The sequence below is a fragment of the Nycticebus coucang genome, chromosome X, assembly GCF_027406575.1.
Source record: "Nycticebus coucang isolate mNycCou1 chromosome X, mNycCou1.pri, whole genome shotgun sequence".
Lineage (NCBI taxonomy): Eukaryota > Metazoa > Chordata > Mammalia > Primates > Lorisidae > Nycticebus > Nycticebus coucang.
Genome location: NC_069804.1, coordinates 43,068,657 through 43,081,404, shown reverse-complemented (window position 1 = coordinate 43,081,404; position 12,748 = coordinate 43,068,657). Strand labels below are relative to the sequence as shown.

The window sequence follows — 12,748 nt, the reverse complement described above, 5'->3', positions numbered from 1 at the left end:
GTGGGAGGCTTAGCTCCCATTACTTCAGCTTCTTTATACATATTACTTGAGCAAGCAAAATAGCATAGTACAAAAATAAAAACATTTCTCTTGTCAGGTTCTTCTAACCAGTAGTTTTTGTTGACCTATTATAAATTTTAAATGAAAATATTTTCACTATCAGAACCCTGAATTTGATCTCTTCTGCTGTAGGGGAAGGAAACCATAATGATCTGTAGCAAAGCTACATCCCCGATACCTAAGCTACAACAGCTCCTTTGTCCCTCTCCATTCCAACTGAGTTTGATAATCACTAAAAGAATTTAATGTCACATGCTGTCTAGTCTAGCTGGAGCAGAACATCTCTAAAGTCCTTTTAAAACTCCAAACTGACTGGCACAGTGGCTGATCCCTGTAATCCTAGCACTTTTGAGAGGCTGAGGCAAGAGGATTACTTGAGGCCAAGAGTTTAAGACTAGCCAGAATAACATAGTGAGACCTCATCTCTACCAAATAAATACACATATAAATACATAAATAAATAAAATAAAACTTTGAACCACAGTTCTGAGCTCTAGATAAGATATTATACAATCTTGAAGTAAAAATTATCTTGGACTTAGTATGAGAGAGTAGAGAGAGATAAGAGGGAGTAAGGGAGAGTGTTAGGCCTGCATACATCTAGAAGAGCTGCCAAGTGTCATGGGCAGTGCCCCATCCCATAATAATTTCCCTACAACATATAAGCCTTTCATACCACCATAGAGGGAAAAACTCCTTTTAAGATATTGAATTAAAGATGGTTACTAATGTGTAAACAACCGATAACAGATTCCTTCTAGAAAGCTAGTTTTTGAGAGAGAAACAAAAGATCAAAGCGGACTGAATGGAAGGAGCTTCATGATTTTTTGGTTTATGCCATATGTTTGCCCTCCTTCTCTCTTCAAACATTAATATTAGGAGGAAACTAAAAATTCATATTATAATAAAACATTCCTAACCATTGTTAATTGCTACAATCCATAAAATCAACTGAATAGGATTTCAGATTCAAATACAGTAGAAGCTCTGTAAGTTGACTACCCAAAGGACTGTAACAAACTGGTCAACATACCAAGGTGGTCAACATAAGGAACTAGGCCTGCTATACTGATATGTACATGTGGTGCATGTCCAGTCTATAAAAATTAGATCAACTTAAGAAGGTAGTCAATGTAGGGAGGTGGTCAACTATGGAGGCTCTACTGTACATATTCCAAACAACAGTCCTCAGCATTAGGTTTCACTGGGGAAATTTCCATTTGGCAGTCAAAAGCAATCTTTTTTCCACAGATTTCTTTTTCACTCCTCTCCCTGCCTCTGCTCCTGCCCAGGGCAGGCCTCCCAACTCTTTTCCTGAGCAGCTACAAACCCTGCCTGTTGACACTAACACATGCCCCAAATCTATATTTTTAGTGACCTTTAAACATGTGAAAATTAATAAATTTAAACTTATTCTTGAAGCAAGAAGTATGTAAATACCTACTGTGTAGTGTGCAGAAGTTCAGGGAAAGTTCAATAAGACATAGTACCTATCTTGGGCTCAATATTTTCAAAAGGTGATTGGGGACATACTTTTTTTCCTCCTGTGAGCATGACTTTATGGGGAAGGGAGAGGTGGTAAGAGAATATTGGCATACTTTTTGTTCGGTTTGTGATTGTTCCATTATTTTCAGCTTTCAAGTAGAAAACGCCATTTTATGTAAACATTTTTCCTTAATGATGTTGTTGTTTTAAATGTAGGACGCGTTGGAACACCTCACTTTATGGCCCCAGAAGTGGTTAAAAGAGAGCCTTATGGAAAGCCTGTAGATGTCTGGGGGTGCGGCGTGATTCTTTTTATCCTGCTCAGTGGTTGTTTGCCTTTTTACGGAACCAAGGAAAGATTGTTTGAAGGCATTATTAAAGGAAAATATAAGGTAGTGTATTATGAACGTCTTTATTTTTCCATTGAGACTAAATTATTCTGAAAAATGCTTTTTAAAGTTACTGTCTGTCTTTGCTCACTGATTGACTGCCATGAACTTGCCCAAACAGACAAGAGGTCTTTGCTTCCATCATTGACTCAGTACCCTTGTTAAGCAACATAGGCCTTAAGTCAATTTCTGAGTTGATGTCAGCTGAACTATATTATCCAGATGAAGAAAACTCTTATGGCCCTTCTTTGAGTAATTTGAGAATTTGGGCTTAGTTTTCAAAGGTTTTTGCTTGGTGGATTGCTTGAGCTCAGGAGTTCAAGACCAGCCTGAGCAAGAGTAAAACCCTGTCTTTACTAAAAATAGAAAAGTTAGCCGGGTGTTGTGGCAAGTCCTGTAGTCCCAGCTACTCTGGAGGCTGAGGCAGGAGGATCACTTGAGCCCAGAAGTTTGAGGTTGCTGTTAGCCATGGCACTCTAGCTTGGGGCAACGGAGTGAGACTCTGTTGAGTCTCAAAAAATGAGAAAGAAGGGAGGGAGGGAGGGAGTGAAGGTTGGTTTTTTCTTAGTATGTAACATTGAAATGGAAATTTCATCTATTTTAATTTTAAATTTATGCTAGCATAGCTGAAAAAATTTGCTGTTTACATTCCAGGATAAACTGAAACATCAAATCACAATTGCATTTCACAATACAATATAGAGGCATTCTGATGTGACTTAAACATTTGTATTCTTGTTTGGCTACATTGTCTCGGAAATTTCATGTACTACCACAGACCTTGGAAATAAATAAGCTTAAGATTGATTTCACTACCCCACCTCTTATAATTCTTTGCTCTATACCACCATGTATAGCTGGCAGGGACTAGGAGGCTAAGCATGAGGGAGGGGTTGTCTGTATATCAGGTCAAGGCAGTTTATGTTGGGGAAATTGTTTTTCCTCCCACTATTACTGAAATTCATACTTTCTATTCAACGGAATCACTGTTTCATTTTCAGCCATGCCTGGCAACATAAAATCAGGTTTATGTCACACTGGATTCCAAGACTGTGAGGCCCCTAATGGTTTCTTTTCAATTCCTCATTAATGTTAGAATTTTTATGGGACTTGGGAAAAAAAGAAAGGTAAAGTACTTTCAGAGTTTCAGCCTATCTTTTAAGCCATAAGTGAATCTTGCAGAGATGAAAATGGTGTATACTTTTGTTTGTTTGCCTTGTGTGCCATCAGCTGATAAGTGCGTACCAGTTTATCTTTTGTTCAAGATGTATGCAAAAACTGTTAATGGAGAAGAATGTTTTCAGTACAGTTTTTTTTGCTTCTCTTAGAGTCAGTTGGCCTCTCAGGAATAAAATCAATACTTTCAAAATAACTTAGTATCTCACAAAACTGCTTGTAAGTAGTCATCCCCTTCAATCCTTGGAAATTGTGAATGTCTATTTGGAATGCATAGCCAAGACTTTCTGGTTGAATTTTGCCAAGTGGAATTACAGATACTAACTTATGAAAAGAAACATGATCAGTAATTCATCAGTATAATAATACTAGCAATAATGATACCTAACTCAGACATAGCACTTATTCTGTGCCAGGAACTGTTCTAAGCACTTTACTTATATTAACTGATTTAATCCTCACAGCAACTTGTGACTGAGGTACCATATAATAAAATCTTCCACCTGTCCTTTTGAGTTATAAGTATTTGCTAATAATAGAATTTTTCCTTTGTGTTTGTTCAGTTGCTAACTTCCTGGTTTCCAAGGCAATGTGCTTCATTCCAACAGCCTCTGGTATTTGATTTTGTCTATTTTTAAAACATTGAATAGTTATTTTTGTTTCTTGGTAAGAATCTTGGACTGTTCACACATGTCCAAAAATTAAATCATATAAAAATTCCCTATTCCTAGTATTATAGTTAAGTCAGATGGATTGGATAGTGGCAGCTATATCATAATTTCTGTACCTGGCATATGAAGCTTTGAGGTTAATAACTTATTTACTCCTTTACTTGGCTAACCTCACCTCTAATTTGTCTTCATGGCTTTCCTTACAAAAGGCTCAGGTTTTCAACAGCTTAATTTGAACTATAGGTCCACCTCTGCCATCTATGATGATTCTGTCAGCATTTCTTTTTTATTTTGTTATGGAAAATTTCAAACAGATAAAAATAGTAGAGAGAATAGTATGATAAGCCCCTGTCATCCATAGTTAACATATGGCCAATATTCCACATATTACTATAATGGATTTTTTTAAAGCAGATCTTAAAATAATCATTTCACCACCCTGATTCTTAACAGAAGAACGATTAACAAGATCCTTGATTTCAAGACAAGTTAGATGAGACCTTTTAAATGTAGTACATTTAAATTGTCATAGTTTATGGCTTGGCCATAAACCGTAGCTCAGTGAGTAGGGCACCAGCCACATACACCAAGGCTGGCAGGTTCAAGCCTGGCCCAGGCTTGCTGAAAAAATAATGACAACTACAATCAAAAAAAAAAAGATAGCTGGGTGCTGTGGCAGGTGCCTGTAGTCCCAGCTACTCAGGAGGCTAAGGCAAGAGAATCACTTAAGCCCAAGAGTTTGAGGTTGCTATGAGCTGTGATGCCACAGCACTCTACCAAGGGCGACGTAGTGAGATTCTGTCTCAAAACATAAAAAATAAATAAATAAATAAATTTCCATAGTTTATAAACTGCTATTGGTCTTAAGTGACTTTAATATTTTAAACTCTCATTTGCTAGCTTACTTAATCTTTTAATGTTGATGTCACAGAGAATGCTGTTTAGTTGAAGTATATGCTATATTTAACCTCAATTTTTTAATAAAGGACAAAGATATATTTCCAAAACTATATATAAAAGTTGCAATGTCATCTTACATCATTGTTACAAGTAGCCAGTTAGTATCTGTATAGCAAGATCCTAAACTGTGACTTTGGTATTAAAATAAATGAGATTGTTTTATACCCCTAATTTATTCTCCCTTATAGAATCAACCTCCCCAATTAATTTTAGCTACTCTTCTCACTCAGCCAAAGGAAGACAAAACCCTGTATTGGGCTCCCTCATAAAAAGGACAGTAGGGGAAGGGGAAGTGTCCTTCTAAACCTCTACTCACATCAGAAATCTTACCACCACTTTCAGGTAATTTCTGAACCCCTTTACCAAAGAAAAATCATTCATACTTTAAAGAGCACATCAGGCCAGGTGCAGTAGTTCATACCTGTAACCCTAACACTCTGAGAGGCCAAGGAGGGTGGATTGCTTGAGCTCAGGAGTTCAAGACCAGCCTGAGCAAGAGCGAGACCTTATCTCTACTAAAAGTAGAAAAACTAGCCAGGCATTGTGGCTGGCACCTGTAGTCCCAGCTACTCAGGAAACTGAGGCAAGATGATTGCTCAAGCCCAAGAGTTTGAGGTTGCTGTGAGCTATGACACCATGGCACTCTACCCAGGGCAACAGAGGGAGACTCTGTCTCAAATAAAGAAAGAAAGAAAGAAAGAAAGAGAGAAAGAAAGAAAGAAAGAAATAGCACATTAGCAGCTCCAAGATGGGGAAGAAGAAAGAAGGCTATCTAAGCCCTATCTGATTATTTAATATTTTAATACTTTACCTCTTTTTTCAGACTGGTCAGTTGACCACAATTTCAGTAGGATCACAATATTTAAACAGTTTCATGGCTTTCCTCTTAAAGGGATTTCACAAACAGAAGTAGCTACTGTTTGAAATTCTGCTATTAAAAAACAAATAGAACAACCTTCAACTTTAAGAGCTATCCCTAACATGGAGACACTTTTCACTCTCTATCTACAAGTGCAAAGCCTCACATTAGCCAGAGCCGAATATCTAGTCCTTGCCCTTGGCCAAATTGTAATGATTCATTTGTACTACAGTGCAAGTACTGTGATTTTATTAGGCTTTAAATTGTTGTGAAGTTTATTCTCCATCTTTCTCCCTTAAAAAGTAACATGATTCTCTGCCTGTTAAAGCCATGCCTTTGCTTGAAGTTCCTGGCATCAGGCATCTCACATAACTCCCAGTGGTCAGCTTCCTGATAGGGAATGAGACCCTACTGTCTACTTCTTTCTGCATTTGCTTTCCCAACCCCAAGAGCCCTAGCATTCTTTGAATTTTTTATTGTTCCTGATCTCAGACATATCCTTTACCCCAGGAGCCTTCTAGCTCTTTCCTCGCAGATCTACAGCTTTTCTCATAAGTCTTATATCTTTTGAACAACTCGTAATTCTTTCTGTTTGATTTTAGTCAATTTACCATGTGGCTTAGTTGTCTCATCTCTAAAAGAGAGACAAATGTAACTTCGCTGAGGATAATATTCAAGCAAATTGATTATTTTGTTGGGCTTATGGTAATAGTATGCTTTTCCTAAATACTAAAATTGGCAATACAGTGATCAAAATTTCCTATTAATAACTTTACATAGTTCACAATTACTGCTGATCCCCATTTTTAAAAACATTTTTTAAATGTTTATTTCTTTAAAATTTTTAAATTATGTTAGTCCTTTCTAGATCAATATATTCTAATCTCTTTAGTCAAGGATCTAAAGGTAGAAGAAGCTAGAATCATGAATATTCTATTCTTCGATTATTAAAAACGTTATAACATTTAACAACAAGAACATATGTATGGAATATTCACTGATGCAGATTCTCATATAGCGAACAACAACAGAAGAATTGCATTTGTCCTTTGCTTCATTAGAAAACAAGCCTTTAGAATCAAATTTCTGTTCTTAGCTCTGAAAATTTTGTTCACATTGAAACAGGATAGGAATAGCAAATAATAGTAAATGTTAACTTCTCACTAAAGATAACTATATAATTTTCCTTTCTTCCTCCTCAGATGAATCCAAGGCAGTGGAGCCATATCTCTGAAAGTGCCAAAGACCTAGTACGTCGCATGCTGATGTTGGATCCAGCTGAAAGGATCACTGTTTATGAAGCACTGAATCACCCATGGCTTAAGGTACATGAGCACATAGGGCACCATCTACATTTTGTTTGAACACTTCCAGTCATAGGAATATAATGCTTTGTGAGGTAGCCCCTTTCATCTTTCCTGTTTTCTGAGCATTTTTCATTAGCTATTGTTCTTCTTGCTTGCTATTTCTGCAAATCATCTGCAAACAACTCAATAGAGGATATAGTATTTGAGTGTCCATCAGCTATCAGACAGAGGGTACAAAAGGATTAAGTCAGAATATATCAGGGAGGAAGGCATGTTTGTTCTCTGCCAACACACGTTCCAAAAATATACAACATGAAGGACTAAAATAATACCATGTTACAATAATTAATTGTCTTTATTTTGGGTGTGACTGTGTGCTTTATAGCATTAACTACTTTCTATTAGATACCAGATATGAATTTATTGTCTCGGAAAAAGGCAAATTTAACAAATTTTTTATATCTCATTCTGCCAACGAGTATTAAGGAAAATTATAACTTAAGATGTCAGTGAAACAGTACTATACAAATCAGTAATTCCAGGAAATTCTCACTTTACAAGTTAAAAAACTAATGCTCAGAGAGTTTAAGAACCTTGCCAAGGCCAGGTGAGGTGGCTGAGGGCCCTGTAAATCTTAGCACTTTAGGAGACCTAGGTGGGAGGATTACTTGAGGCCAAGAATTAGAGAGACCAGCCTGAGGAACATAGTGAGACACAAAATAGAATAAATTAGGCATGCCTGTGGTTCCAGCTACTCAGGAGGCTGAGGCAGGAGGACCACTTGAGCCCAGAAGTTTGAGGCTGCAGTGAGTGGTGATCATGCACTGCTCTCCAGCGTAGGCAACAGAGTAAGACCTTGTTATGAGAAAAACAAATCTTGCCCAAGTCATAGACATTGTCAGTGGTAGAACCAGGATTTTAATTCACCCTTTTATGTGTGTGCTAGATCCTGTTTCTTTTTTTTTCTAATAAAACTAAATTTATTCAATACCCTAGTAAAAGTTTTGATTAGATCCTGTTTCTTTTGCTTACTCAAAAACATTGACCCAACAACTTCCTTCTTTCCTGCATCATCAGTTTTCTACCTGTTGAATCTGACATGCCGTGATTTATTTTTATTATACATACACACACATACACACATACCACATACCTACTCTTAATCCTACAACCCCCTCTGGTTTCTGCCCTTAGTTGCTGCTTTTTTTTTTTTTTTGAGACAAAGTCTCAAATAATCCACCTCAGCCTTCCAGAATGCCAAAATTCCAGTTATGAGCCACTGTACCTGGCCCTAGTCTCTGCTTTTCTTCACAGCAAAACTCTTAGAAAGAATTTCAGTCAACCCTGAAATGACAACAACTGGGTGTCCTTAATTCAGTTTTGACACTGTCTATGTAGAGATAGCATCAGATCCCATAGGTTAAGGGCTCAGTCCCAGAAGACCATCTCCCACCTTCACACATCAGTTATAAGTCCAGGCCTCTGGAACTTCTGACTAATGAGCTGTCAACTGGCGATCCCATGACCCCGTCCACTTTGGGTTCAATTAATATGATAGAACAGCTCGCAGAACTCAAGAGAGAAATACTTATATCTACTGGTTTGTTATATAGGATATTACCAAGGATACAGATGAAGGTGGCTACAGGGTTAGGGAACTGTACTACTCATGTTCTCCAGTTCCTCCCATCCCTTTCTCTTGAACTCACTCTAGTCAGGGTCACAATCCTGTTAACTTCACCAAAATAGATCTTGTCAAGTCACTACTGACCTTCATGTTGCTAAGTCCAGTTGTGACATCCCAGACCTTGTCCTTCTTGGCTAATCAGCAACTTTTGATATCCATCTTCCTAAAATGCTTCCTTTGGCTTCCATGACTCCCCCTCTCTCCTGGTTGTCCTCTTACCTCTTTGGCTGCTCCTCAAATCTTGCTGGTTTTTCCTCACTTCCCCGTACCCACTTCTTCACACTGAAATACTATATATAGGCCTGTGTCCTCACTCCTCCTCTTTTTCTCTATTGAAGGTGAAAAAACTCAAAGTGTTTTTTCTCTGCTCTACATGACACAACAGTCAACACAAAAAAACAGAAGACTACTGTAACCAAATGTGTAGGGATTTCTCCCAACAAGCAAGTAAACAGTCAACCCTGAAATGACAACAACTGGGTGTCCTTAATTCAGTTTTGACACTGTCTATGTAGAGATAGCATCAGATCCCATAGGTTAAGGGCTCAGTCCCAGAAGACCATCTCCCACCTTCACACATCAGTTATAAGTCCAGGCCTCTGGAACTTCTGACTAATGAGCTGTCAACTGGCGATCCCATGACCCCCTCCACTTTGGATTCAATTAATATGATAGAACAGCTCGCAGAACTCAAGAGAGAAATACTTATATCTACTGGTTTGTTATATAGGATATTACCAAGGATACAGATGAAGGTGGCTACAGGGTTAGGGACATAGAGCTTCCATGCCCTCTGTGGGCACACCATCCTCTAGGATCCTCCACCTGTGAAACTATCCAGAAGCTCCCCGAACCCTGTCCTCTTAAGTTTTATGAAGGCATCATTACATAGGCATGATTAAGTAAACCACTGGCCATTGATGATCAACTTAACCTTTGGTTCCTTTCCTCTCCCTGGAAGTAGGGGGTTGGGGAAAAAGTCCCAGCCTTCCAATCCTGCCTTGGTCTTTCAGGTGACCAGCCTCATCCTGAAGTTACCTATGGGCTGCCAGGCATCAGTCAGTACAAACCTCAAAAAATCATCACTTTGGAAGAATTCTATTTCCATATAACTTGGCGGTGACTGAAGTACAGCCAGTTGGAATTGTCATGACACTGACAGGGAAGATTAAACAGTAAATAAAACAAAAGTAGAAGGGGAAAAAAAAATCATCACTTTGGAGATTCTAAGGATTTTAGGAATTGTATGCCAAGAAACAGGGTTGAAGACCAAATATGTATTTCCTAATATCACAGTCTACCCTTGGTCTTTGAGTCCAGATCCCTTACATTAAAAAGATGTGCAACTCAAAAGATATTGTGGCTCAGTGCCTGTGGCTCAAGTGGCTAAGGTGCCAGCCACATACACCTGAGCTGGCGGGTTCGAATCCAGCCCGGGCCCGCCAAACAACAATGATGGCTACAACCAAAAAATAGCCGGGCATTGTGGCGAGCACCTGTAGTCCCAGCTATTTGGGAGGTGGAGGCAGGAGACTTGCTTGAGCCCAGAAGTTGGAGGTTGCCGTGAGCTGTGACGCCACGGCACTCTACCCAGGGTGACAGCTTGAGGCTCTGTCTCAAAAAAAAAAAGATATTGCCACATTACTAGAATCTCATTCAATCAATAATAATTAGATTAGCACATCACTGTCATAATGTGTAAATATGTCTCCCAGGCTGAGGCCACTCAAGATTTGCAGGCTTCCATTGAGAGGTTGATAATTGGTATAATATTGGTATCATTATTCCATTGATCTTGAGAGGTTCAGACATTTGATATAATTGAACTAAAAAAAACAATGTTGGCCAGGCACAGTGGCTCTCATCTGTAATCCTAGCACTCTGGGAGGCCGAGGTGGGTAGATTGCTTGAGCTCACGGGTTCAAGACCAGCCTGAGCAAGAGCAAGACCCCATCTCTAAAAATAGCCAGGTGTTGTGGTTGGGAGGCTGAGGCAAGAGGATCACTTGAGCCCAAAAGTTTGAGATTGCTGTGAGCTATGAGGCCCTGGCACATTACCAAGGGTGACAAAGTGAGACTCTGTCTCACAAAAAAAGTTAAAAAGTAAAAAAGACAATGTCATTTCTGGCTCTGAGCCTCTTTCTAATTGTTAATTAATATGGGCTGTCCCTGAATTCATGGCCAAATTTATTTATTCCTTTACCCTCAGTTGATATTCTTTCTTGTCGGTATTAATAAATAACGTTTTTGAGGGACATTAGAATGTCCGTTATGCAAGCAGCAGCACTAGTCTAGCAACTGCCTCTCCCTTAGTCCACGCCCACTCAGAACTAGTGGGCTATTTTTGCCACCAGGCAATATAGCTGTATTCATTCCTAGCCCCAATTTTGTCAGATGGGGCAAAGGCACAACCCACCTCCATCAGGCTGTAGGAATTCTGACATAAGGTTTAAATAAATGCATAGTTAACTGTTTCTAGCTTGGGAATCTTACCTATTACTGGAAGTTGCATTTGCAGCCCTGGCCTTAGGACCACCGAATCAGGTAGAGGAAATAAAAACAAAAAACTGAGGCTCGGCACCCATAGCACAGTGGTTACAGAGCCAGCCACGTACACCAAAGTTGGTGGGTTTAAATCTGGCCCAGGCCAACTAAACAACCATGACAACTGTAGCAAAAAGTAGCCGGGCGTTGTGGCAGGTGCCTATAGTCCCAGCTGCTTGAGAGGCTGAGGCAAGAGAATCGTTTAAGCCCAAGAGTTTGAGGTAGCTGTGAGTTGTGATGTCATAGCACTCTACCAACGGCGACATAGTGAAACTCTGTTTCCAAAAAAACCCCACAAAAACTGAGGTGATGTGAGAAAGAAAGAAAAAAGTGTAATCACTATACCAGCATATTTCTCACTTGGCAAGAATTACACAGTGATATCAGCATCTTCCCCCACTCTCTCTTCCCCAGACCAAGCAAGTAAATAGGAAAATCTAGTGGGGACGTACTCCTTTAGTTCCACTCACGTTGAGTGAGTCAGCACACACACACAAGGGCAAGTAAGCCAGCTGTTCATGCTTTTATCTCCCCTTGTTTTAGACAACCAATATTTTAAATGCCCATTCTACTTCTCCATCAAACTATAGGATGTCCCAAACATTACCCCTAAAGTCACCACACATAGGGAAAATTGGAAATGGTAGCTAAATATACCTTTATTTACAAAATATTCATTACAGAATTTTACCAAGAGGTGGCCAACACATAAAGACTATTTTGTAAACTTATATATTAAAACATATAATTTAAAACAGAATAGGTAATTTTATTTAGCACTCTGGCTTCCCAGAGTGCTAGGATTACAGATGTGTGCCACTGCACCCAGTCAAAATATGTAATTTTAAACAAAAAAAATTTGTAAATAGTTTACAAAATATTCTGATGTTCAGAGCTGCATATACAGTATAATCCAGCAGCTCCTCACATAGTTCCAGAGTCAGTCCTAAGGGAAACAAACAGAGGCTCCCTGGTTGTAAATCTCCTCCTAGTAGTCCCTAGGCAGATGATTCTGTATAAACCATTTCTATTTTATTATAGAACTCTTCTGGGCACTGCCATCCCATAAGAGTATTTCTTTGCTATCACCCAAGGCACCATGGGTATTTCAGGTGTCAAGATCATTTTATGTCCTTCAGTCATAGGGGTAGCTTCAGTTAAGGCCCCCAGCAAGGCAGTAAATGCCCAAGTAGAAATTCTCTGGTCCAAAGTCCTAGTAGTCCTTGCTGGGAGGCGCTCCCAGGCTTTTGCCATAAGCCACAGTAAATGCTTCACAAAGGGCTATCAGGTGGAGAATTTATCCCACCAGCATCCAGCTTCTAGCAGGGGTCCTCAAACTTTTTAAACAGGGGGCCAGTTCACTGTCCCTCAGACCATTGAAGGGCCAGACTATAGTTTAAAAAAAAAAACTATGAACAAATTCCTATGCACACTGCACATATCTTATTTTGAAGTAAAAAAAAAAAAAAAGAAAAGAAAAAACGGGAATAAATACAATCACACCGCCTCATGTGGCCCGTGGGCCGTAGTTTGAGGACCCCTGGTAGACAATCTTGCTGGTTCCCATTTAGCCCCATTCAGCATGTCCAAATAATACTGCTACAAGGGTAA

The 12,748-nt window shown here is 39.1% G+C and overlaps 1 protein-coding gene across 9 annotated transcripts in view; it reads left to right on the top strand.

Moving 5' to 3' along the window:
• The window catches only part of CASK (calcium/calmodulin dependent serine protein kinase), a 507,330-nt gene that overhangs the window by 332,388 nt on the left and 162,194 nt on the right, over positions 1 to 12,748 (top strand). For all 9 annotated transcript variants that reach the window (XM_053579588.1, XM_053579590.1, XM_053579587.1 and 6 more), the window contains exons 7-8: positions 1,762 to 1,937; positions 6,803 to 6,925. In XM_053579588.1, the coding sequence (XP_053435563.1) occupies positions 1,762 to 1,937; positions 6,803 to 6,925 (299 nt within the window). The remainder of the gene's footprint in view (positions 1 to 1,761; positions 1,938 to 6,802; positions 6,926 to 12,748) is intronic.